At 37.5% G+C, this 26,522-nt stretch overlaps 3 protein-coding genes across 4 annotated transcripts; 2 read left to right on the forward strand and 1 right to left on the reverse strand.

Annotated features, from left to right (window-relative positions):
* Window positions 1-203: 203 nt before the first annotated feature.
* cry1a (cryptochrome circadian regulator 1a) lies at window positions 204-13,794 on the forward strand. Its single transcript, XM_084406751.1, has 14 exons — window positions 204-1,160; window positions 5,873-5,981; window positions 6,231-6,373; window positions 6,882-7,066; window positions 7,239-7,327; window positions 8,128-8,268; window positions 8,391-8,702; window positions 8,780-8,931; window positions 10,274-10,476; window positions 10,783-10,890; window positions 11,284-11,379; window positions 11,504-11,569; window positions 11,657-11,764; window positions 13,017-13,794. Exons 1-13 carry the CDS (start codon window positions 1,003-1,005, stop codon window positions 11,755-11,757), a joined length of 1,863 nt encoding a protein of 620 aa, XP_084262877.1. The 5' UTR covers window positions 204-1,002; the 3' UTR covers window positions 11,758-11,764; window positions 13,017-13,794.
* A 3,016-nt stretch (window positions 13,795-16,810) lies between these two features.
* Window positions 16,811-18,547, forward strand: tnnt2c (troponin T2c, cardiac). The gene has a single exon (XM_084407884.1). It carries the CDS (start codon window positions 17,597-17,599, stop codon window positions 18,410-18,412), a length of 816 nt encoding a protein of 271 aa, XP_084264010.1. The 5' UTR covers window positions 16,811-17,596; the 3' UTR covers window positions 18,413-18,547.
* Window positions 18,548-18,619: 72 nt separating this feature from the next.
* On the reverse strand, window positions 18,620-23,403 carry LOC311289671 (uridylate-specific endoribonuclease C). 2 transcript variants are annotated; one of them, XM_084407883.1, is made up of 7 exons: window positions 23,276-23,403; window positions 21,499-21,598; window positions 21,205-21,316; window positions 20,930-21,051; window positions 20,364-20,476; window positions 19,975-20,128; window positions 18,620-19,860 (listed from the first exon to the last, which is right to left on the reverse strand). In XM_084407883.1, exons 1-7 carry the CDS (start codon window positions 23,284-23,286, stop codon window positions 19,600-19,602), a joined length of 873 nt encoding a protein of 290 aa, XP_084264009.1. In that variant the 5' UTR covers window positions 23,287-23,403; the 3' UTR covers window positions 18,620-19,599. The 2 variants fall into 2 exon arrangements, with proteins under 2 accessions (XP_084264009.1, XP_084264008.1); XM_084407882.1 differs by having other exon boundaries at window positions 21,499-21,601; window positions 23,276-23,390.
* Window positions 23,404-26,522: the final 3,119 nt, after the last annotated feature.

Raw genomic sequence — 26,522 nt, forward strand, 5'->3', positions numbered from 1 at the left:
AGACATGATTTGTCATAATTCTATGCATTTATTAATAGTTTTGATATAATCAATAACATTTCTGACATTACAATTCCATGAATATTAACATAAACGATAAAGAGTAATGTTCATTCACATTATGCGACGAAGAGCATTTTATAAAGTATAACAGGTTAGTCAGTGTATTGGTTCATCACACCCAGAGATCACCAAAGAAACGTGACTGATGACCAGCTACGTCATATTAGGGCTTGACAAAGCAGAGCGCGCTACTTCATGTGCGCAATCATTAAGGTGGAGCTTAGTCGACAGTCTGAATTGCATGGACGAAAGTGTGTGGAACCTTCTCCGTGGGAAAATATTTACAAGTTTTCGTAACTTTGAAGGAAAACAAATCAAGACACGAAGGATACCTAATACGGGGTGTCATTTCATGCGGGATACTGCTTTATTTTACTGCCTGTAACGCGGTTACGATGGGCTCGAGCACATATTGATATTTACATAATCGCGCTGATTCGGGCTCGTACGTCGGACTCCGTTGACTTCAGCTGGAAGACCACACGCATTGAGATTGAATATAACTCAAAGTTGAACTTGCTCTACATGCGATATATAAAACATGTACAGTATTGTTGATTATTTTGGATAATTCAGAAAAACAAGTTATACAACAGGGAAGCGTACTTTGCGTTGCGTCCTGGTCCTAAAGCCAGTCGTGTATTCGGCTGTTGCGCGGTTATCCAGCTCGTGTCCCAATGCTTCAACTGTGGTCGCGTTCCAAATCACTTGACATAATGATGGAAAGTGTTTTGTTAGAGCAAGGCTAATTATTTTTTCCCCCCGGAGATATCCAGAATAATTTGAACGCTCATTTATATAGACTTTATTGCAATATTTGTCGTTTTTCACGCATTTGAAAGCAGTTTCTTCTTTGGAGTGCAGTAGAGCAACGTTAAGGAGGTCTGTAACCTTTCACCCCAGCATACTAAAAACGGTTAAAGGGACTTGAGTGGAGTAATGGTGGTAAATACGGTCCACTGGTTCAGGAAGGGCTTGCGGCTCCACGATAATCCATCACTCAGAGACTCCATCCAGGGAGCGCACAATGTCCGCTGTGTGTACATCCTTGACCCCTGGTTCGCCGGATCATCGAACGTCGGGATCAGCAGGTGGAGGTAATGGATCAAATATGCCAAATAATAAAATATAGTTGCTTGGAATTCATTACAAGATTATTTGGAGTAGTGTGCTATAAAGGATGACACACACACACAAACACACACTTTCTAAATTACTATTACATTCTTTTATGATTGATCGATTCTGGTCTAATCTTTTCCATATTTATTCTATTCTACTATTAATTTTCAATTTAGTCAATTCTACATCTATTCTCTCATAATCTAATTTTGTTCTGTATCCATTCCATTTTAATTCTAATTCTATTACAATCTGTATAATCTACAATCTATTCTACACCACTCTTATCAGTTCTTTTCTATTACAATGGCATCACTGTCATTCAATGAAACTGATGCACTTAACTCAAAATACTGCAGAACCTCCATTAGTTTACATATGCATAATGATACTATAATTTATAACTATCGGTGTAAACTATTACCAGTCTAAAATACTATTACTATTAAAAAAAACTATTACCAGTCTAAAATATAGAATTACCAGTCTATATTACTATATAGTAATAACAACATGCATGACTTATGGACAATTTTAACAAAGACATTTTTACAAATCTTGACAATTTATCACTTATCAATTAGTGGTTTTACAGACTGGTTAGAGATACAAATGAGTGACTGACTGCAGTCAGTATGTATTACAGTATGTCTTAGTATCTGAATTACTAAAGGGAAACTAGTATGTTTTGTAACTTTTTGAGTGTACTGACTGGTTGAGCAAGAGGCATCAAGTAATATCAAATAAATACAAAAATTCATTAAAAGATGAAAGATTTTCACTATATATTTGTAGCATTTGCATTTATGCAAAAGCTAAGGCAAATGCATTAGGTCTGTTTCGAGTCATGCAATATTACATACAGACCCTTGCATCAGTTAACCACACCCATGCTTGCTTACTACACTCCTCAAACTCTTAAATGTATAGTTTATCCATAAACAAAAGTTCTGTTATTATTTACTTACCCTGATGTCGTTCCAAATGGTTTGACCTAACAACGTTGAACACAAAAGGAGTTTTGAAGAATATTCATGCTGCTCTCTTCCTTGCAATGAAAGTAGATGAGAACTTGGGACTGTAAACTGCAAAAAAGACAAAAAAAATATCACTGTATATTCATAGAAGTCTTCAGAAGTCACATGATAGCCTTAAATGATGAAATGTAACTATTCACTCATTTATTGAGCAGCTTTAGACATTCTATAAATGTCTCCTTATGTGGTCCAAGTTACAAAGACATATAAGTTTGGGAAAAAAATGAGGATGAGTAAATGATGAGTTTCAGTGCTTGTGTTTTCAAAGCTTTTTAACCATGTGCAATATATCTAAACACATGGTGGTGTGTCCATGTGTATCGGTGTCTATAAATGTGTGTTCACACACTCGTGGCGAGGTCAACTGCTGGGCAGCACAGGTGATCTGATTGTTTGCTCTGACCCATTTCTGATCCCAACTCAATGGAGATACAAGAGAGCGGATTATCATCAGTGTTATAGAGAGTGATCGTAATGACTACTACAATATGCTAACGTAGTGACCTACTTATTCACCATGGTATCAAAATAAGGTCTGATCGGATCTAGTTTACATGAACTGGGGAAAATAAATGGTGAAATTTACATTATATAAAATAATAAACTAATACAAATATAATTTAGATGTCATTTTATGCCTGTTTGGTTATTGCAAGTGTATTTGCTCCCATACTGGCTCTGGAAAGTGTGATTATATATTTTTAATTGTTATTAAAATATTGAGGGGAAAAATATACATATACACATTTCATATTATTTAAATATATCAAAATGTTGTTCTGCACCTATAGAACTGACTGCTAATGTGCACTACAAACTTAATTTCACATGTGAACTTGATGCACTATATTATCTCTGCAATCATTACAACAATGCTGTAGCTAGTCATATAACATGACACTGCGGTCAATCGTAGGGCAGCGAGTCAGTGACAAAGAGAGGGAGGCTGCGGCTTAGACAGGGATTTACACATTATCACTGACTGCATGAATCAGTTGTAAACATTGATATAGTGAGGTCCAAAACTGAGAGATGTCAGGATTATGTTTAGTTATTTTCTTCTAAGTTCTAGTTTTTATCTGTCTCTATTTTTCAACTAAAAACGTATTATTCTTTTTTTTTTTCAAACGGGTTTCAAATGTACAAGTTTTTGAAAACAATACCGTTATCGTCTCAGTGTAAACTACAAAAACACACATGTGTGAAAGTAACAATTTTACGTTTTTACTATATTTTTGATGAAATAAATGCAGCCATGGTGAGCATAAGAGATTTCTTTAAAAAAATCTTACAGACCAAAAACCTTTGAACTTTAGTGTATATACACAATTTTCTACACAAATGGCTGACTGGTCTTACTACAACACGTTTCCTCCACACAGAGATGAAACCTGATTATATGATGCTGTGTTACAGTAAGAGCTGCCTGATAAGTCTTTTTGGTTTTGTAGTGTAATTTTACAACAAAAATTTGAGCAGTTGATACCAATGAATGTCTCAGTGAGAAAGTATGGGAATATTATCTGGTCTGCTCCCAAAACTCGCCACTCATAATTGCAGAAAATTGCATAAATGAATGATGCTGCTTACCCATGCACACCTGCTGCCATGAGTTTAGGGCGTCACCAGGGTAGTTTTATGTGTTTGCAAGGTTGTTCGTTGCTAGGTTTTTGCTTACTGTCCCATGACCAACTGGACTATCAACATGGCTCAGGTGAATTTTATTATATTAATCCATCTTTCTTTCTTTTTTTATAAGTTTATCAAAGACCATGATGAATCATTCTCAAACAGACCATAATCCATGTGACATTAAATAAATGTTTGTTTGATTGATCACTCTGTAGAGCACCAGGTCACTTCTTTAGCGTCTTTTGGTTAGTTTATAGTCCAGGCAGAAACATCACCATCATATGTCTTATGGATTATGTTTTTTAAGAACAAAATAGATTTTGTACTAAAATGATACAAAACTGTCATGGCCAAGACACAAACTAGTTTCTGCCGCCTCTGATCTGCACTACGACCCAGACAGGAATCCTTGAAATGCAAATTACATAACATTCTTTTGTCTGACTGTGTGACAACCACATAGTTTTAGAGAGATTTAATTTGAGATCGAGTATAGTTTGGCCAGGATTACTTGAGGTAGTCTGGGGGTTGAGAAGAGGTTAGCTTTGGAGGCTGGAGCTTTCCTCTTACTCAGCATTTAAGGTTGAGATCTTTAATGCGAGAACCTGCAGACAACAGGATTTGGGTTTCTGGGTCAACAACACACTGCATCATGGCCAAGTGCTCTTAAAATTGCTGCTGCTTGCTATTTCAAATATCCATTGGGTTTCCTGCACTACTTTTTCAACAGCACTACACCAAAAAATGTTCCGTGCAATTTGCGATCAAATTGCTCGCATGGCGTGGTTCATAATGAGCCAATAAGCCAATGGGCGAATCAGACTGAAATATTAAAGTCTTCATATCAATCATGGACTGAACCATTCAGAGAACTCACTATTTCACTGAATAAACATATTATCCAATTATTAAAGTCTTCATATCAATCATGGACTGAACCATTCAGAGAACTCACTATTTCACTGAATAAACATATTATCCAATATGTTTCCGTATATAAGTTGCTATCGTTAAATTCTTATCCAGTGCTTAAAAAGTGAATGAATAAATCTCTGGTGCAGTTTGCAAATGCAAAATTAACAATTTGGCAGGTAACTCGTCTACATTGTTGATGGGATGAGAGATGAAAGATACCTCAAATAGTGCAACATTGTAGTCTTACACTGAAGGAGGGAACCACAACATTTTTATGTGAGACTCATGTGGCCTATTTTTGACTTGGACTAGTAAGCAATCACCCAAAACACTATTAACCACATAGTAACACATTAAACACCACTCAGAACACATTAGCAACCTTGTATCAATGCACCAGCAACCATCCACAGCTTTCTGATGGCACATTTTACACATGACTGCACTGCTCATAGTAGAGCATGGTGCTAGCAATGCCAAAGATACATAATTTTAACAGTAGTTAAAAGTCTTGTTACCTGATTCAGGGTCATTGGAGTGCGTGATTAATTGATGCACAATGCAAGCTATATAAGGGCAGCAGTCTGTTTTAATGGCAGCCGTCTCAATTAAAATATCAGTGTTCAGTTAGCAGTTTCTTTCACTGTAAGCATGGCTCTTTGTAAGTAGTACTCAAGTCAATGGTGTGACTCAGGTGTTATGTATGTCCTAAGTTTTGCCCCTATTTTCCAAAGCAGGAATGTATTAATTAATCAATTATCATGTGTATCATTAAAAACAAAATGAAAATGATCAATTATATAAAAACTGAATTAGATTTTAATGGCATAAATAAAAAAAATGGGTGAGGTTTGCAATGTGCTGTAGCTTCAGCAAGTAATTATCTATAATTATAGCCATTATTCTGTCAGTGGATAGTTATTTTTTACCCTATCCTCGTTCAATGCCTTGCCTTCTTTGAAACATTTTACAGTTGCACAGTGCAATAGCACTGCAATAGTTATTGTGAGCAGACCTGCCTTATTATTAGAATTATATTATGTGCAATGCATGATATTATTTGTCAGTATGTGGCTATAAATATCATGTCTCTTGTTGGTCAGGTTTTTACTGCAGTGTTTGGAAGACTTGGATGCCAGCCTCCGCAAACTAAACTCACGACTCTTCGTTATCCGTGGCCAACCCACCGATGTCTTCCCCAGGCTGTTTAAGGTCCAGCTTTCAATTTGCAATTTCAACTGACTGAATTGTTAGATTTCTAAAGTAATAGTCTTGCACCAGGATAACATTTCTGGATTGGATGGAATAGAATTGAGGCAAAATATACATTTTATCCTTTAAATGTGACACTTTACATCTAATCTTCCATACTTTTTGTGACTTGGTTCTCTATCACCATATCACCAAAGATGGATGAATCTTTTGCGCCCCCCTAATGGTATGTTATTGTAACGTGTCCAGGAGTGGAACATTACTCGTCTGTCCTACGAGTACGACTCAGAGCCATTTGGAAAGGAGCGAGATGCAGCCATCAAGAAGCTGGCCAATGAGGCAGGCGTGGAGGTGATTGTTCGCATCTCTCACACGCTCTACGATCTGGACAAGTACGTACTTCTAAATTCATCCAACTTTGTCAGAACTTTTGCTCCATAATTACTTTGTTTGTAGTTATTGACCCTTTGCTAAGCTCCACCAACCTCCAATAACTTGCACTTTGCAACACAACAGATTTCAGGCCCCCAAAACACCATTGTCGTGTAAATGAACGGCCAAAATGCAAAAAAAGTTTTCAGTTTTTAGTTGAAAACTGTAATGTAAAAGCCCCCTAATTTACTTTGGAGCAAATGTATATCCTCTCTTGCTATCTTGTGTCAGCATTACAAGTGCCTCTGCTACATTTTATCATATTTTTAGATAGCGTTTTTAAAATTATGTTTGTAACTACCCAAATGCACAGAACTAGCAGAGATTGACATTAGAAAAAATCGAAAGCTTTTCTGATATGGCGCATGGCAACAGTTGTTAAGGTCATTTTAAAGGCAGGGCTTAGCGAAGAGTCAACTGTAATGACTTTTTTGTTTTCTTACTCACTGGTGGATTGTTGTCTCTCAGGATAATTGAGCTGAATGGAGGCCAGTCTCCACTCACGTACAAGCGCTACCAGACCCTCATCAGCAGGATGGAGTCTGTGGAGATCCCGGCAGAGACCATCACAGCAGAAGTCATGGGGGCGTGCACCACTCCTGTCTCTGATGACCACGATGAGAAGTTCGGGGTTCCTTCTTTGGAAGAGCTTGGTCAGTCTGCTGTCTCTAAAATTAAATAAAAATCTTCAAGCTAAAGTGTGTATCATACTTAACTTAATACATCCTTAAACGCATAAGGAATCAGACTTACCAGTTCAAACTGTATTTATGTTAAAAGGCTTCGATGTAAAAAGTGTAATTGTTAATGTTTTTCCTGAAACAGGCTTTGACACAGAGGGCCTGTCCTCAGCCGTGTGGCCTGGAGGAGAAACAGAGGCCCTCACTCGTCTAGAGAGGCACCTGGAGAGGAAGGTTAGAGACACTCCATAATCACACATGCACAACTGTAGGATTAATAATATTGGCATCTAAAAACACAGATCATAAATGCACAATTTAATATATATATACCTAACTACTTTAAATAAAAGTAATTAAGTCATAAAGTGGTATTTTTCCATTAAATGTTTTCTTTATTAAAAAATTAATTTGCAATAATATCTGAAAAATACAGTTATAATATAACTATACAAAAACTATAAATATATATACACATATATATACATACACGTATATATACACACAACAACCCACTTGAGTTGTTAATAATTTGATCTATTTTAACTGATGCTTTCAGTATCACATTCTAGCAGATTCTACATAAGAAAAAAAAAACTCACCATTTACATTAACGTATAAAGTTTGGTGTCAGCAAGTAAAAAAATAACCTTTTATTTAGCAAGGATGCATTAAATTAAGACACTTGACAATAAAGACATTTAAATTGTTACAAAATACTTCTATTTTTATTCTTCAAAGAATCCTGAAAACAAATTAAGCAGTTTCTTGAGCACCAAATGAGCATATTAGAATGATTTCTAATGCTGAAATGCTGAATGCTGAAAATTCAATTTTGCCATCAGGAAAAGAAAAATTTGATTTTAAAATATACTAAAACTATTGAGTGGTAGTGTATGTTTGCCATTTAAATAACTTGTTTAACAACATCACAGAAAACGAAATGTTATGTTTGTAAGACAAACTAGCCCCTGGCCATCCTTGTTGAGTGCAGTCAATAAATGATTATTTCATAGCAAATACCTTTTTTCTAGGCTTGGGTGGCCAACTTTGAGCGTCCAAGAATGAATGCCAATTCACTGCTGGCCAGTCCCACTGGCTTAAGTCCATATTTAAGATTTGGCTGCCTCTCCTGTCGACTCTTCTACTTCAAACTCACAGATCTCTACAGAAAGGTCAGTATTTCATCATATGTATCTTATGTACTTCAAATTATGTTTCTAACGGTTCTAACTCAGGGAACATGTAGAGCGCTAGCTCAATAATCACTTATGTTAATTACACTTTTTCCCTACAGGTCAAAAAGAACAGCTCACCTCCTCTGTCCCTTTATGGCCAATTACTGTGGCGTGAATTCTTTTACACGGCCGCCACCAACAACCCACGCTTCGACAAGATGGAAGGCAACCCCATTTGTGTGCAGATCCCATGGGACAAAAACCCGGAGGCTTTAGCCAAGTGGGCTGAGGGCAGGACAGGTTTCCCCTGGATCGATGCCATCATGACCCAGCTGAGGCAAGAGGGCTGGATCCACCATCTGGCCCGACATGCAGTCGCCTGTTTCCTCACCCGTGGAGACCTGTGGATCAGCTGGGAGGAGGGCATGAAAGTAAAAAGCGCTCATTATTGTGATTATTTTAGGTATTTTAGTAATATGACAGCACTCACATGCATCTGTCTTCACAGGTCTTTGAGGAGCTGCTGCTGGATGCTGACTGGAGTGTGAATGCAGGAAGCTGGATGTGGCTGTCCTGCAGCTCCTTCTTCCAGCAGTTCTTCCACTGCTACTGTCCCGTGAGCTTCGGCCGTCGCCCCGACCCCAACGGAGACTACATACGGTGAGTTAGAATTCTACAGTGTAAACAAAGAACAATTTAAAAAACGGTCTAGGCTCTGAACAAAGTCCGGCCTAGGCAAATTGACTTCTTCACCCTTTATTCAAATAATATATATATTTTTTTAAACATATTGTGTAGTTGTGCTTGGAGTCAATTATTTTATTTGTGATAACACAATAAAACATGGCAAATTGCATTGATATAATTGTGGGCAAGGGTGTAATACAAAGAAATTATGAACATATGCAAAAACAAAGAATTTCCAGTCGGACAATGAAACTGAAACACCTGGTTTTAGACCTCACTAAAAATGTATTAGTATGGTGTAGTACTCCTTTTGCGGCAAATACAGCATCAATTCGTCTTGAGAAAGACATATACAAGTCCTTCATAGTGGCCAAAAGGATTTTGAGCCATTCCTCTTCCTGAACAGTGGCCAGGTCACTATGTGATACAGGTGTAGGAAAATGTTTTCTGACTTGCTCCTCCAAAATACACCAAAGTGGCTCAGAATATTTAGATCTGGTGAATGTGCAGGCCATGGGACTTCACTTTCATGTCCATCAAACCATTCTGTCACAAGTCTTGCTGTGTGTATTGGTGCATTATCCTGCTGATACACAGCACCCCCTTTAGGGTACAATGTTTGAACTATTAGGTGCACATGGTCCTCCAGAATAGGTTGGTAGTCCTTGGCAGTGATGCGCCCATCAAGCACAGTAGGAAATTCCATGATATTGCAGCCCAGACCATCACTGATTGACCCCGTGCTTCATTCTGGCCGCGCAACAGTCCAGGTGTTAAGGCTCTTTGGGACTTCTCCACACTGTAACTCCCACGGATGTGGGAAAGACAGTAAAGGTGGACTCATCAGAGAACAATACATGTTTCACATTGTCCACAGCCCAAGATTTGCACCAATGAAACCGACATTTGGCTTTGGCACGAGTGACCAAAGGTTTGGCTATAGCAGCCCGACCATGAATATCGACTCTGTGGAGTTCCGTCCCGACGAACAGTTTTGGTGGAAACAGAAGAGTCGAGGTGCCCGTTTAATTCTGCAGTGAGTTGGGCAGCTGTAGTTTCATGGTTTTTTGGGATACAATCCAGGTTAGTGCCTGGACATCCCTTTCAGACAGCTTCCTCATGCGTCGACAGTTACACCTGTTGGATGTCTTTCGTCCTACGTGGTGGTATGCCGACATTAACCTGGATACCATAGCTCTCGATACATCACAAAGACTTGCTGGCCTGATCACAGATAACAGCCAGAAATTGTAATGTTATAATGTAATAGATTACATTATATATGTATATAATGTACTCCCCTTTTCTCTTGAAGGCGATATTTGCCAGTGTTGAGGGGTTTCCCAGCCAAGTATATCTACGACCCCTGGAATGCTCCTGAAAGCGTCCAGAAAGCAGCCAAATGTATAATTGGTGTACACTACCCCAAACCCATGGTGCATCACGCAGAGGCAAGCCGCCTCAACATAGAGCGTATGAAACAGATCTACCAGCAACTGTCCAGCTACCATGGCCTGGGTAAGACAGAAACTAAGGGAAATGAAAATGCCACACTAACCCATACCCCGCTCTCGCAATATTGCCCTATAGGTTTCTGCCTCATTTATTGGTGTAACTTGTTAAAAATTGTTTAATCCACATTAAAAATGTGTTTAATCCTTCTGAACTCTTAAGCTTCTGGATATTGAGGGCTGATTTAGGTTATTCATTTTTGAAAGGATTTGCGTAAATTGAATGTGATTTAATACCTGAATTAACAGAAAATTAACAGAATCTGAAACGAGTTCATTTTTTGTCTCTGACTGATGCTTCATTCCCCTACAGGACTGCTGGCAACAGTGCCATCCAACACTAATGGAAATGGTGAGAATTCCACAACCTTAATGGGATTCCAAACAGGAGATGTGACCAAGGAAATCACTGCACCTTTAGGTTTGCACACTCTAACGTCTTTATTTTTTATGCAAGCTATGCTGATATTAGATACATCTTAAGTAAAACTCAAATCATAACTTAAAGTCGGCATGAAGCAGAAGTCGCGATAGTCTTTTCTTGCCTATTGTGACGTATAGTGGAATGGCTTCTCAAACAAGAAATAAATGAAGGGCGGGACTTGAATTTGGCCATCAGTAATTGATTGTATGGTTGTGGTTTGCTACTGCTGCGATCTCGTGTAAGTGGAGTAAGAAAGAAGTAAGAGGAGAAGAGATGTTGCTGCAACTGTTTTTATATATATAACTTATATAACCCTCAGTGCAAAAACAGCATTGTGTTACTGTAGAAACCAGTACTATATCTGATTGATTTTTTTTTAATTCATCTCAGGCTATCAGATGCCACCCACCTCACAAGGTGAATGGCACGGCAGGATGGTTTACTCACAAGGAGACCACCAAACAACCAGCATCATGCCACTGCAAGGTACAAACACTATACCAACAACATCAATATCTATATCTGCAATTATCAACAATGTCAATAAATCTCAGTAGCATTGTTCCTTTTTCCAAATGCCAGACATGTCATTATAGTGTTTGTGTTGCAGGTTTTGCAGGCAACAGTAGTAGCACAATATGCTACAGGCAAGACTTAAGTCCTGCTGTACAGCCAGGTAAAGACCTCCACATTTAACCAGAGGCCAGTCTAATGTCATGCAGATGTTACAGTTAGCATTATAATCTTTAAATCTCATTCTCAGGACGAGGGCTGCACAGCACCATCCTGACATCTGGAAAACGACACAGCGAGGAGTCTGGTCCTGCCACGGGCTCAAAAGTCCAACGTCAGAGCAGCTCTTAAACATCAGGTCTGTCAATGGTTGTCTATATGTGCAAAAACATTAATTATGAAACTGATATTTATATATATAAATATATTTAAATGTATAAATTTTGTATTTTGATTGTATATATATATATATATATATATATATATATATATATATATATATATATATATATATATATATATACATATACTTACAATAATTATATATATATTTAAATATATTTTGATTTTACATATATACAGTGCTATGCATAAGTTTAGACACCCATGCTAAAGTTGACTAAAAAGAGAAATAAAAAATCATCTTTTGGAAATTGAACTTAATGCCTTAATTAAAAAAAATAGGAAAAATCCAACCTTTAAGGACACCAATTTTCTTTGTGAATGAATAATGTATCGTAAATAAATAAATGTTCTTCCTTAAAATACAGGGTGCATAAGTCTGGACACCCCTATGTTAAATTCCCATAGAGGCAGGCAGATTTTTATTTTTATTTATTTTTTTTATTTATTTTTTAGGATACTATGCATCCTGATAAAGTTCCCTTGGCCTTTGGAATTAAAATAGCCCCACATCATCACATAGCCTTCACCATACCTAGAGATTGGCATGGGGTACTTTCCATAAGATCATCTCTCAATGCAAATCAAACCAGCTATTAGGCTAACTGAAATAAAACCATGCCAGTCTCTAGGTATGGTGAAGGCTATGTGATGATGTGGGGCTATTTTAATTCCAAAGGCCAAGGGAACTTTATCAGGATGCATATTATCCTGGATCCATGAAATAACTGGCCTTTAAAAATAAAAATCTGCCTGCCTCTATGGGAATTTAACATAGGGGTGTCCAAACTTATGCACCCTGTATCTTAAGGAAGAACATTTATTTATTTACGATACATTATTCATTCACAAAGAAAATTGGTGTCCTTAAAGGTTGGATTTTTCCTCATTTTTATAATTAAGGCATTAAGTTCAATTTCCAAAAGATGATTTTTTATTCCTCTTTTTAGTCAACTTTAGCATGGGTGTCTAAACTTATGCATAGCACTGTATATTTTACAAACATATATTTAAATATACACATATTATATAAATTACAATTTTAAAGTATTTTGTAGTTAATTACTTGTATATGCCAAAATATGAAATGTTTTTTTTTATTTTATTAAAGACGACACCTTTTTTTCAAGCACTACTGTTTTTCTTACTGTCATGTTCTTATGCTTTATGAAGCCTCATGTGTCATTTTTGTGTGTGTTTTTTTTTAGAAATGGTCCATGCACAGCAGTCAACACGACTTCGCAGAGGCCTGATGTCTTTTTTTGCACCTTTTTCGAGTTGTTATGTTTTGCATTTTTATGGAAGAAACCAAAATCCCATTGACGGGAGCGATTCAAGGGAGTGCATGATTCTCTCTCTAAGCACATTGACACATAGCACTTCAAAACTGACTGTACATTATCACAGGGACTTCACCCAAGCGGTCATCGACATCCGGACAACATTGGAATTATGTTGTGGCTCTGTAATCTGCACAGCTGCAATGTTCTATCAACGTTGCGTTCATGTTTGGACTCTCTGGGACTAAATTTTTGTGTATATAAGGATTTGATGAATACTTACATACAAAATGTACATATTTAATATTGTATGTGCTTTCTCTATTTCATGTAGTCATAGACCCATTGATATATTTTTGATATAAAGAATTATTGTGGATCAATTTTACTCTGTTCTTTATGAAAACATAAAATTGAACCTTTTAAAGCATTTGTAGACTGTCCATGCAGTACATTACTTAGCCTCTCATCGGGCTGTTTGGTTGCACTATGTTTTTTGAACTCTCCTTTTGCTTGTCTCAACTACAGCCGTTTGTGATGATCTTTCAGTTACTCTTCAGACTGACATCTGTCTCCACCTTCTCAGTCCCCGTTTACTCCTCTCTATTTGAGTGTCTCTCCATTGCTGTAAACTATTCGAGAATATAATTCACCACAGTGTTTCTCGTCCTCTCACATTGTGCTTGTTTAATAAAGTGTAAATGTACGTTGTCTCGCTCATTTACTTACAGGATGCTGTTCTGTCACTCATTTTTCAGGTGACTAATGCTGATTCCCTTGCACAGCATAGCTGATGACCTATTACAAAGACAAATAAATTAGTTTTTACTAATTACCAATAACTATGAACTTGCTCACTAAGGTCAACCACAAATTGTCCAAAACATAGATCATTGGCCCAAATCCTTTTTTAATCTTAAATTTAAGCAAAATATTTCTTGATTCACAACTTAAAACCTAACCAACTTTGGTTTGTCCATGCTATCTTTCTTTCAAACAAATGAAATTCGTGTAATTTTTAGGATGGAGTGAGTGTCCAACAACTTTGAGGCCATTATAAACGCCTTGAAAGGTAAAATACTATAACGCATATAAGTGCTTACAAACTTTACAATATTGTTTGCTTACCTTAAAACACAAGGACAGCGAAACGCGCGAAAGTTTGCTTTTAGAAACCTCGTCATTTTCACTGTATCCCAGCACCCAAAACAAATAAATAAGAGTGTAAATAAACGTGATAAATATTTGTATTATGCTAAAAGGCCGCATTAGCAGTGATTCAAAATACACAGTAGCTTGGCCACGCCTCAGCGTTTGCGTAAAGAGGTGACGTATACAATATTCCTTAGCAACCTTCACACCAAACGCGAATAGCGAGTCAAATTCAGTCCTTAACGCGAATTAATGCAGGTTTTTTAAACCATACAGCTTATCGGTCGAGACTGTTCAACCACTGTCTAGTTATGAAATGAATGTTGCGTAAGGGATAACAAACAGGACATGTCACCCCTTAACATATAAACATAAATAACTGACAAGAAGAATCACCTGAAAAAGTGTCAGATGAAATGAAACTCCGTCATTAAAAGAAAGAAGAGGTAAAAATCTGTTAAAATAAATACTGTGTATGTCCACATGGCAGCGCCGTTTCTCTCTTTCATGTGATCTGCTTGCATACAATGCACATTCAACTTTAAAATATATTAACATTGGTAGTTCCAGCTCTGAAAATTCATTTGTCAAAAAGTGTGGGAACCTTGAATAGAATACAATTTATTGCATTGCATTAATGCATTTCATGGTTAGAATACAACCAGGCTGGTAAACATTAAACATTAAACATGGGAAACTTATCCATATATTTTATACTTAAGTTTTATAAGTTTAACACATTTATTTCCATCTAGTAAGTTACACTTTGTATTATTTTATGTAGGCTAGCAATGAAAAGCTTAATTTATTTACATCAATATATATCTATATCAATAATTAATCGTCAATAATTGGATATAAGATTGCAACTTGATAAAACAAACTACTACATTTCTAACAAAACAACGCATAGCCAAAAAATTTCTCCTTCGAGCCGGATTCGAACCAGCGACCTAAGGATGACAGCGTTAAACCTCTACAGTCCTCCGCTCTACCAACTGAGCTATCGAAGGGATACGTCATCAAAGATCAAGAGAGAATATAAACTAAAACCAAGTGATATACTAGATACGGTCAGATACAGTCTTAAAAAGAACAAATAATCAGCAGATAAGAATTAATATATTTCCCTTTCGAGGTGCATTTGCTGTATCTGTTTTCCTGTAGCTCAAACAGTGGAGCGTTGGCGCTTACAACGTCAAAATCATGGGTTCGATTCCCAGGGAAAGCAAGAACTAATAATGTAAATGTGTAGCTTGAAATGCAATGTAAGTCGCTTTGGATAAAAGCGTCTGCCAAATGCGTAAATGTAGGGTGATAAATCATTGCTTTCTGCTTTTAATTCTGAAAATGCAAAAATCAAAGCTAGGTTACAAAAAGACGAAACAAATTTTACTCTCCAAGTACAAATAGTACACAAAGTGAAGTGGCAAATACAAAGGGAAGTACTAAGTAGTCACAAGCACATCGAACTTGATGTCTATAGCGATAACTGGTGTACAGAAATAGCGAGGAATTGTTTTTAATGCATGTACAATTTTAATATACATAGGCTATATATATATATATTTTAAATGATGTACTGAAGAGTATATATATATATACTGCTATTGTAACTGCGAATCGGCTATTTGGGGATATTGTCAATCGTCGCAAACACATGGGCCCCTATGCAGCTGTCCCTGCTGTGTCTGACCAATGAGGAATCTGATTTAAATAAGACCTCCACCTGTCACTCACAATTTCACAAATAACATAGGCTACTGGCAGACTGAAGGTTGACAGAATCACTCCTCAATCCAAGGGTACAGTGAGCTCATGAAGACTATTTATATTCAAACAAGGGAGGAAGATGGAGATAGTTGCCCTTCATTCTCGAGGTATCACTCATCCTGTCTATTATTGAGGAAATTAGAAAAGGACATAAGAGTGGCACAATTAGGCTACTTTATATAAGTGCACTTTTTATAAGTGCACAATGCTGTAACAGTAAAACCAACATTAAGAGGTGGTATGGGATAATTAGACCAATGGAGAACCATAAATTCCTTTGTGATCCTAAAACAAACCATCTAAGTAGAGATTCTTTTTCTCTGTACACACTAGAGACAGACTCTTTCCAGAGCTCATTAGAAATTGCTCAGAACAATCGCAATGCTTTTAGTGGGAAACTGAAATATATTTGCTATGCTCTTAGCACAAAATCAACATTTTCATAGTGATGTTTTTTATGTATTTTAGAATGATATTGCACCCATAGATCCAAAAGGAAGCACATTGGAAACACACAGTAATATTGTGAAATATTATTGCAATTTAAAAGAACTATTTTTCTATTTTAATGTTTTTTTAAATGTTATTTATTCCTGCTATGGCAAAGCTGAATTTTCTGTCTTCAGTTTCCAGTCTTCAGTGTCATCGTTCTATGCTCATTTGTTGCTTAATTACATTTGAAAACAGTTGTACTTAATATTTTTGTGGAAACCATGAAACATCTTTTGAAACAGGATTCTTTGATAATTTCAAAAGAACAGCTATAATAAAAAAAACTAACAATCACTTTTGTCACTCAATTTAATATATACTTTTTTAAAAGATTTTCCCTACATTACACATCAAATAGAAAACTGTTATGACAGTGTTTATTTTCCCAAAGGCCTGGTGGTGGTTCCATAGGTTTCCAACGTCATGCAGAGAGAGCCAGCTGAAATGTTTATACACAAATAGCTGTACAGAAGCCACTGAACACTTGTCTGCCTTTGTCTGTTATCTCTCTGTCTACCATTATCCAGTTCACATTGTCTCAGGGGTGGGGTGCAAAATTCCCCGTTTTATTTCATAATTTTCAAACAGAAATTGAATTAATGAGAGTTCCATGAATTCCTAAAAGTGACTAAATCATTTTTTATACTCAAAGCAACAGATGAAACGAAACAACTGATGTTAGACAATTAGAATTAATGCCTAAATATTGGTGCCCAGTTAATCTATTCAAACATGGTGTGAAACAAGATCCCTTCCAATGCACAAGTGTGCGTGTGCATCTGTTTTAAGTCTGAAATAGGCTCCTCTTTACACCATAGGACAAAGGTTTTAGGGTGGGAGAGTCAGAGGTTAGAGGTCAGGGTCTGGGTATTGGACAAGACAAGATCCTGTAAAGTAGAAAATAGATCCTACGTGCATCTGTTCAAAAAGCTTATCCAAGAGCCATTTAGCAAACGTCACATGGGGAGGGAGGACCCTATAAAACCACAACGCATCCATGGAGAACATCTCAGTCCCTTTAGGATCTTTACCACCAGCCGTACATTCTTCCTCAGTGACCCCCTCTTCCCAAAACACCCAAAAGAAGCACCATGTGCGACACCATGGAGTTTGTGGAGGAGTTTGACGAGGAACAGGAGGAGGTAAAGGAAGAGGAAGAGGAGGCTGAAGAAGAGAATGAGGAGGAAGAAGAAACCGATGAGAAAGAACAAGAGGAAGAAGATGAACAAGAGGCAGAAGAGGATTTCAAACCCAAGCCCAAAATGTATATTCCCAACATTATGGCACCAAAGCTGCCTGATGGAGAGAAGCTGGACTTTGATGACCTCCACCGGAAGCGCACGGAGAAGGACTTCAATGAATTGCAGAGTCTCATTGAGCTGCACTTCTCCACCAGGCAGAAGGAGGAGGACGACCTCATAGCTTTGAAGAGCCGTATTGAGCGGCGCCGGGCCGATCGTGCCGAACAGCAGCGCGTCAGATCCGAGCGCGATCGCGAGAAACAGGCACGCATTGCAGAGGAAAGGGCGCGGCGCGAGGAAGAGGCCGCCAAATTGCGAGCTGAGGACGAAGCCAGGAAAAAGAAGATACTTTCCAACAAGGGCTACGGTGGCTACCTGCAGAAGGTAGATCAGAAGAAGGGAAAGAAGATGACGGAGCGTGAGAAGAAGACCAAATGTCTGCTGGAGCGTCGCAAACCCCTCAACATTGATCACCTCAACCAGGAAAAGCTGGGAGAGAAAGTCCTTGACCTTTGGAAGTGGCTCAGTCAACTCCACGCTGAGAAGTTTGACCTGGTAGAGAAGCTGAAGAGACAGAAGTACGACATCAACGTTCTGCGTAACCGCGTTAGTGACCATCAAAGGGGAGCTAAGGTGACCAAGACCACCAGGAAGTCCTGGAAATAAATTAATCTGATTGACAAATGCAATGACACACAGAACAGAGAAATCAGTTTCAAGTCTCATATTGAACTTTACAGAACATCATTTATATTTTTATTTCTGTTGATTAATAATTGTTTATTTAGTATTGTATCATACATGTAATGGGTTTAATGTTTTGGTTCATGTAATCATGTTTCATGTAATCTGAAGTCTTGATCTTATGCTGTGAACCTTTTAAAAGTTTAATACAAATTTTTTTGTTTCACAAGATTTCACACATCAGTAGAAATGCAATCTTATATTTGAATGTATGATTTTGTTTTGCATTTCTGAACTTTTGCTCATTAACCCGTGTTAACAAATTTCTCAAATTAAAGCAGTAATTTCACTTTGGAAAATATGTATCATCTCATTGGCATCACTAAGATCGCTCAATATCCAAAAGCTCTTGCAGAAATTACAAATAAGAAATAATTTTTAATTTTGTATTAAGTGCTGGAATACAACATATTAATAAACAAATACATCAAGATGTTATATATATATATATATATGGAAAATGTCTTTATTTTAACAACCAAAAGGCACTTATATATGACTGTACCAGCAGTAAAGGTTTTGGCACATACTTCAAAGTATCTATTTCTACAAAAAAAGCTCAATAATGTTTTTAGCAGAATAATTTTTATGCTATGCAGTTCCAAGGTCAGACACGAAACAAAAGTGTAAACGACATTATTCTTCTATAAAGGCTCGTGTTCATTTTCCACGTTCCGCTCTGTCTAGTGCAAAGTTGAGCTTACACGCCATTCAAAGATCATCCCATTGACAGTTTAAGATTAATAAAATATACATAAGAGTTTGATTTCTAATACGCAACTTTCTTGCTCAATTAAAAAAAAAAAAAAAAGAGACTTGTAGCAGTTAGATTTGGTCTATGATTATAGCTCAGCTGTTTATAGGTTAAACACACATTTTTAAGCAATTTATGGTTAACCCAATTATAAGACACTGAGTGAAATTATGACAAGTTAAATAGTGGTACAAAAAAAATACCTATGACATAAACAGTTCAAGATTAAGCATTTATGGATCACAAACTGAAATTTGGGTTATAAAGCCCCCTTTTTCCTAGTTAGCCGTTTTTGTTAGCCTTCCCTAGTAACGCTTTTTTCCATACCAGATACTGTATGATCTTTCAGTGAGACCTAGAAATCCCGGTTGTTGCTGCTGATCATTTTGGGGTATGAGGTCCCAATGGAGTTCCCAAATCTGTACACCACAATCTCCAGCAGGTACTCATCCACTTTAACCTTAACGTTGGCCACACGCTCATCAGACAGAAGGAAGACGATGGTAAACAGAGCCACCTCAAACTCTGGGCTGACGCCTATGAAACAGCTGCCCACGGGCTTGACTAGACCATTCCAGCTGAACTGCAGGTTTAAGACGTGATCGTCCTCATCTGGCTGAGAGATTGAACCACAGTGCAAATTTAAATGTTGAAAAAAATGCACACAAAGTTATAATAACATGATTATACAAGAGTCTCCTTGTCAAATCATTATTAAATGATGAAATACCGTGTCCTTGTTATTTCTGGCCTTGTATCCTTTGTAGTCCACATGATTGTGTTTCTCCTGATGGTAAAACTGGACCCAGTTATGGAGGCCCATGATCTCTTTACCATGCTTGGTTTCACCAACAAACACATGCTCAAATCCACAGGAATCTTCACTGCATGAGAGATGAGAGGGAGATGAAGATGGGCAGATACATATAAACTTCTCCATGTATAAATGCTGGGCTTACAAATTACACAAGTTATTAGCACATAAGCCTCAAGCAATATGATGGTAAGTGATTTTTTCATGCCAAAAGTCATTAGTATGTCAGTTTCTCATCTAACAAACCCAATTCAGGTCATATGTCAGAAACACACATATGTACGCTTGCTAGGTTTTTAACTCACCCTCCACTTTTGTCTCTGCGATAGAGCTTGAACCAAATATCATAGAGTTGCCTCTTAAACTGAGCCGGATCCGACTGGGCTCGACCTTTGCGTACTAAATACCTGTGGGCACACTGCAAAGACAAAACCAGAATCAGAACTGGACTATATTATAATATTTTCTTTCACTTGTAGGGTAATGTTTGCATGTTAATGGTTGCATGTATTTGCACGATGATGTCTTTGCATTTTGTATAATAGTCTCCTCCTTGAACCAACATCTCTGTACTACATTTGCACAGTTGTCTCACATGCTCATATTTACTCTTCACTTTCCATCCACTACATTAAACCATTATTAGCTTCTGTTTTTTATCAATAGTTTTTGCAAGGCTAGGCAGTGCACAACAAACCAATACATATTTAATTATTTTAATATAAATTAAATTACTTTCACTCTGGTCAGGAACGATCCCTTTCAATCAGATAACAGTCAATAGTACACATACTACACTGCTAAATTTCAACATGTTCAAACATGATGTTACTAAATAGCAAGGCAAAACAAGACCATTGAGTAATGGTACCTTCATTATCTCTGTCTTCAGAATGGCATCCAGGAAAAGATTGTTCTCCTTAAGCTCCTCTTTTGTCACCAGCTCAGCCACTCCTGTAGACATCTCATAATTGTCCAGCAGATTTATGAAGTCTGAGAAGACACAAAGTAGATTAAACAACTGTCTAAACTGCCATGCATTGCATTATATCTGTGAATTTAATGAAAACCAGTGTATTTATTAGATTTATGTATAAGGATGCAATTAGAAACAAATTAGAATAGAAACGGCCCATGGTTTCTTACAGGCATAGGTATCAATGCTTTTGAGCTTGTTTTCATTGACATAAGAGAAGAGAGGAGCTCTAGCGCTGTCCCTGGCACTGTTACTGCCCTCAGATACAAATCCAGCCTTCCCCTGTGTGAAAACAAATCCACTATAAATGACTGATTGATTCTCCTTAAGTCATGCAAAAGAAGTCATAGTGTTTTAAAGTCACCAGCTATCATGTACATGGAATCTAACATTCCTTATGTCTTTACTTAAATGCAGATATATATATAACTCTCATAAACCTGCCTCCTCCCCCAACCACCTACTTGTAGGTTGATTTTATAGTCTATTCCAGGTTTCATGCGGTTCACATCCAGCTTCCACAGTTCGTTCAGCACATCTGAGAGCTCCTGATTGGTGCCTTGACTGCGGTAAAAAAAAAGTATGACATTGAAAGTCTAGAATGAGTCAAGTCTGGCTGTATTGCCTAGTTAAGAAAGCAATTATAATAATCACTGTAGTAACGATGGTTATTGGGATTATGGCTATTTGGGGGGTTATTTTAGTTCTTCTATCTCTACCTACCAACATGAGTCAATGACAAATGTCCAAAGGTTATCCAAGATGATAACAAGGAGAAATCTTTAAAAAGTCTGTTACAACACATCACATTATTAGAAATGTAATCTTTGTATTGGAGTTGGTTTCATACATTTAAAATGAAAATAATAATAATATTAATAATAAACAAACACAATTCAACAGAAAAAGGTTCAACACTCTTTAAAATGTATTTTTAAGCAGTGATTTTCTCAACATTATTAATAGTAATAAAAATATGCCGAATGAAGTGCCAGCATTAATCTTTTTTTCTCTCTCTCTCTTTTTTTTAGACATTTACTCCACCTAGACCTTTTCCTTTAAATCCTACAAAATAAATATCTAAATAACTTTTAATTCAGAAATAGAAAGAAAACAATTCACAGTAGAGGTGTGTGTATTCGTGTTATATTCGAAAGAAATGTCAGACGTCAAGCACGGTTTCTCTCGACAGTTGTCACCTGAAATTCTAATAACAATCAATTTGGCACGAGTACAATAGAGAAGCGAGTTCATTCATGCCTTTTTATTCATAAAAAAAAAAAAAAGATAAAAAAAAGATAAAAAAAAGTGTTCAGTGCAGCATTAGGGTCACGCACGAGGAACAAATCTCAAGGGGAAGACAGTGACTGGATCTAAAACGTTCAGATGACACACAGCTCATATCAATGTGAGTCACCCAGACAAAAAAAGCACCTTTTTCAGACATGAAAACACCTTTTTTTTCAGACATAAAACCACCCTTTTTTTCAGACATGAAAACAAAACAAAACACACACGACGACACTATGTGTGACGCCGACGCGACAACTTAGCCTTACTGCCAACTTAGTTGACAAGTGCAGTTCCCGTTCACACAACGCAGATTCACCGAAAAAGTAATGAAGATGACTGTATTGCCTAGTTAAGAAAGCAATTATAATAATCACTGTAGTAACGATGGTAATTGGGATTGTGGCTATTTTGGGGGGTTATTTTATAACAGATAGCAAGCAAATCATGTAATAAAAGGTGGCGTTGTCACTCTCATTAATAACCGAACTGTGTGAACGCAGTTCCTCGCATCTGGAAAACGTTAAATAGAGGCTGTTTGTAAATGCATGGCATTGCCTCCACTTCAAACAAAGCTCGATTGTACAAAGACACCACACTCAACACGGTAATAATGTCGAAAAATGTGATCTCTCAAATATTTATAGACATGAAGCTGTACAGAAAATCCAACTGGTCGTTGTGCACATAATTTGTGTGTATTTTAATTCGCACCGGATGTTATGCCTGTTTGCGAGTGAAAAATACGTCCAAAAACAGCATCTTCACCCAAAACAAAACCGATCACATGTAAGTTACAGTTTAGTTAAGTAAAAGCATAGTCATTATGATTTTAAAACCACACTAAATACCCCTAAGTGATATTAATAACCATCAACACAACTTTGAGTTGCTGATATAAATTAAGCACAAACCGGAAAGACCGTTAAAGTAAACATTTGATTTTCTCACCCTCTGGCCATATTCGCAGGTTAAACCACTTTCTTCTGATGATTCAAAGAAACGTTAATCACGCAAGCGACGAAAAGCTGGTTTTGATGGGTGTGTCAGTTTACGCGATGTCATTTGATCGATTGACGAATCTGACCAATGAGAGTGGCGAACGGTAACGCCTCTACGGGGTGGGAAATTGTATTTAACCAGTAGTAAAGTGGAAGAGAGGAAACGAAACTGACTGAGATCCAGGAAGGGAGTGTCCGAGTAACAGGTAGCAGAGTCAGGCTATAAACTTTTTTTTTTATTTTTTTTATGTAAACAGTCTCTGCTAGTATAAACCTTCTCTGATCCAAAAAAATATATATAAAAAAATCTCAGCCTGATTTTTTTTCTCCATTTTGTAATATTTATTTGCAGTCACAAGAACTGCATATTTTATTATTTAGCCATACACTATCCATAAAAGTGCATTATAGGCTTTTATAATGAGCTGGTAGTGCTTCCCCAAATTCCTGTTCCTTTTCATAAAATAAAAATGTAAATGTTTATTTACTGCATCCGTTCTCAGCAGTATCCAGTAATGGTGTTCATTCACAACACCCAAAATTAGGCTATATTAGGCTCTGGGGATAATTCTGAAACATTATAAGGTAGAAATAAACTACAGCACTCACAAAAGTGTAGAAATGTTAGTTGTTGGTTTTACTACAAGCATAGTCCATAGTTGGGTTCATCGCAAATCTGGTTTCTTACCTTTAATTTGGAATTTCAATAGTTCCAGATCTGAGTCACAGTGAATGAATCTACAAACATGGCCTGTTTCCAATGAATTTGGTTGTATTTTTACACCAGAATGAATACATATGAATCAGATAAAAATTAATAGCATACAACAACAACATACACATGTTAAAAATGTTATAGTGTGTTGCTATGTATATTAACATGGTTAAATCATGTTGGAAAACACTCAATATGCAAGTAATTCGATTTTTTTTTTTTTTGTAGATTAGATTGGGTAGAAACTGGTCCAAATTAGGGATGGGTACACAGAAGTGACAGTGATGATCGATCATGACTTTGATAAAGAGTATTTTCTTTTTCTCTGATCGTTTATCATGGCATTTTGGGTTTGGATTTGGATTCTCAGCTCCCCAACCCGAGTTGGCGTCATCTGTTGTGACAACCTTCCCTCTGGAAGTCAGTCCCATCAGGGCAGGCAGCTGTTGAGAAGAGAAAAAGTGCTCTTTGTAGCCAGTGGGTCTGCTATCACATCGGTAGTTTGCCGAACATCTACAGCTTGTCCGAACAAGCCGGTGGCAGTCACTGGGGAGTCGAGGAAGGCGGTCCTGTCCAAGTCCTTGATCTCCCTGAGGTTTAACCACGTACAGTGTGGATGGGACAGGCCCAGTTGGCAGTGTGAACAGTGCCTCCAATGCCCAGAACTGAATGGGGGGTTGGAAGGCAAACTAGAGGCTTTATCGAGGGTGGACTGGCCTCAGCGGGACTTAACCCTCTCCTCTTTTTTTCCTGACAGATCAGGACAGCTTCTGTGGCTCAGGGTCCAGTGTTATCTAGGGGTGGGGGCCTTGGTGTTTAAGAAAGCACTTGGTTGGCTCAGGGCGCTGTCGGAGCTCAGGCTCTGGCTTGGACTGAGACTGAGCGGGCGACAGGGCAGGCTTCTGGTGACTTGAAACAGCCGTCGAGCACTTGGGGAGGAAGTGGTGCATGGCCAGCGGAGACTTCTGTGCTGCGGCAAAGAGGTCTGTGAAACCATCTACAGGTCGGTGGCAGTCACTGGGGAGTCAAGGAAGTCGGTCCTCTCCGCATCCTTGATCTCCCTGAGGTTTAACCAGAGGTGGCGCTCCAGGACCACCAAACTGGCCATTGACCTGCCGATCACCTGGGCTGTAGACTTTGTTTGATCTGTCCTATGTTTTAAATACCCAATCATGCTTTATCATAAAACCTGCTTAAACCTGCTTGAACTGACACAACAACACGAGCGAGGGCATTGTTAAACTGTGAACAACAAACATAATGCATATCATCTTAAATAGCTAAAGACAAACAAATAGCTATTTAAAACATAAAAAAAAATTAAAAAGAAGAAAATCGACCTGGATTTTATATATTTACAACAACACATTTCATATGTTTTACCCCATCAGTTGAGAGCTGATCTGGTTCATTTTTTGAAACTGGTAGATCCTTGTACTCTGAATGTTTCCTTTACAGAACAGAGACCGTTAAAGATTTGTCGGAAAATATATGAATTGTACATTTCAGTCTCACTTATAATGCTGCCACCTTGGTAATGTTGTTTCAATTATTAATGCTGCTGATACACTTATTGACCACAAGAGCTAGCCGATGATCACCTGTTTTGTCACTTGCCTTTCTCGCATTTAACAAAAATAGGGACTTTTAATTGAGTATGAAAGTGTTAAAATATGCATCACGTTTTGGAATATACAGGTGCTGGTCATAAAATTAGAATATCATCAAAAAGTTGATTTATTTCAAGAATTCAACTTAACAGGTGAAACTAATATATTATATAGACTCATTACATGCAAAGTGAGATATTTCAAGCCTTTATTTGTTATAATTTTGATGATTATGGCTTACAGCTTATGAAACCCACGAAATCAAAATCCCAGAAAATTAGAATATTACATGAAATCACACAGTAATTACACAGTGATACCATGGTCATTGAACCAGGTTTGGGTTATTTTGGCAGTGTGGGCAGGTGCAAATCCTGCTGGAAAATGAAGTCAGCATCTCCATAAAGCTTGTCTGCTGAAGGAAACATGACGTGCTCTGAAAATGTCCTGGTAGACGGCTGCGTTGAGTGGACAGCACAGTGGACCAACACCAGCCGATGACATGGCTCCCCAAACCAACACAGACTGTGGAAACTTCACACTGGACTTCAAGCATCTTGGATTGTGTGCCTCTCCATTCTTCCTCCAGACTCTGGGACCTTGGTTTCCAAATGAGATGCAAAATTTGCTCTCATCAGAAAAGAGGACTTTGGTCCACTGTGCTTTATTAAATCCAGAGTCAACGCAGCCGTCTACAAGGACATTTTCAGAGCACTTCATGCTTCCTTCATTTTCCAGCAGGATTTGCACCTGCCCACACTGCCAAAAGAACCAAAACAATGACCATGGTATTAGGCTACTGTGTAATTACTGTATGATTTCATGTAACATTCTAATTTTCTGGGATTTTGATTTCGTGGGTTTCATAAGCT

This window comes from Rutilus rutilus (genome assembly GCF_951802725.1).
Source record: "Rutilus rutilus genome assembly, chromosome: 4".
Classification (NCBI taxonomy): Eukaryota; Metazoa; Chordata; class Actinopteri; order Cypriniformes; family Leuciscidae; genus Rutilus; species Rutilus rutilus.

Excerpts from the sequence above, each read along its gene's own strand:
- LOC311289671 (XM_084407882.1), bottom strand. Across the intron at positions 21,317-21,498 it reads ACTATAAAATCAACCTACAA|GGGAAGGCTGGATTTGTATC; the intron begins GTAGGTGGTTGG and ends GTTTTCACACAG. Across the intron at positions 20,477-20,929 it reads TGAAGACAGAGATAATGAAG|TGTGCCCACAGGTATTTAGT; the intron begins GTACCATTACTC and ends TTGTCTTTGCAG.
- cry1a (XM_084406751.1), top strand. The coding sequence starts at position 1,003 with ATGGTGGTAAATACGGTCCACTGGTTCAGGAAGGGCTTGCGGCTCCAC. Across the intron at positions 1,161-5,872 it reads GTCGGGATCAGCAGGTGGAG|GTTTTTACTGCAGTGTTTGG; the intron begins GTAATGGATCAA and ends CTTGTTGGTCAG. Across the intron at positions 8,269-8,390 it reads TCACAGATCTCTACAGAAAG|GTCAAAAAGAACAGCTCACC; the intron begins GTCAGTATTTCA and ends TTTTCCCTACAG.
- tnnt2c (XM_084407884.1), top strand. The coding sequence starts at position 17,597 with ATGTGCGACACCATGGAGTTTGTGGAGGAGTTTGACGAGGAACAGGAG.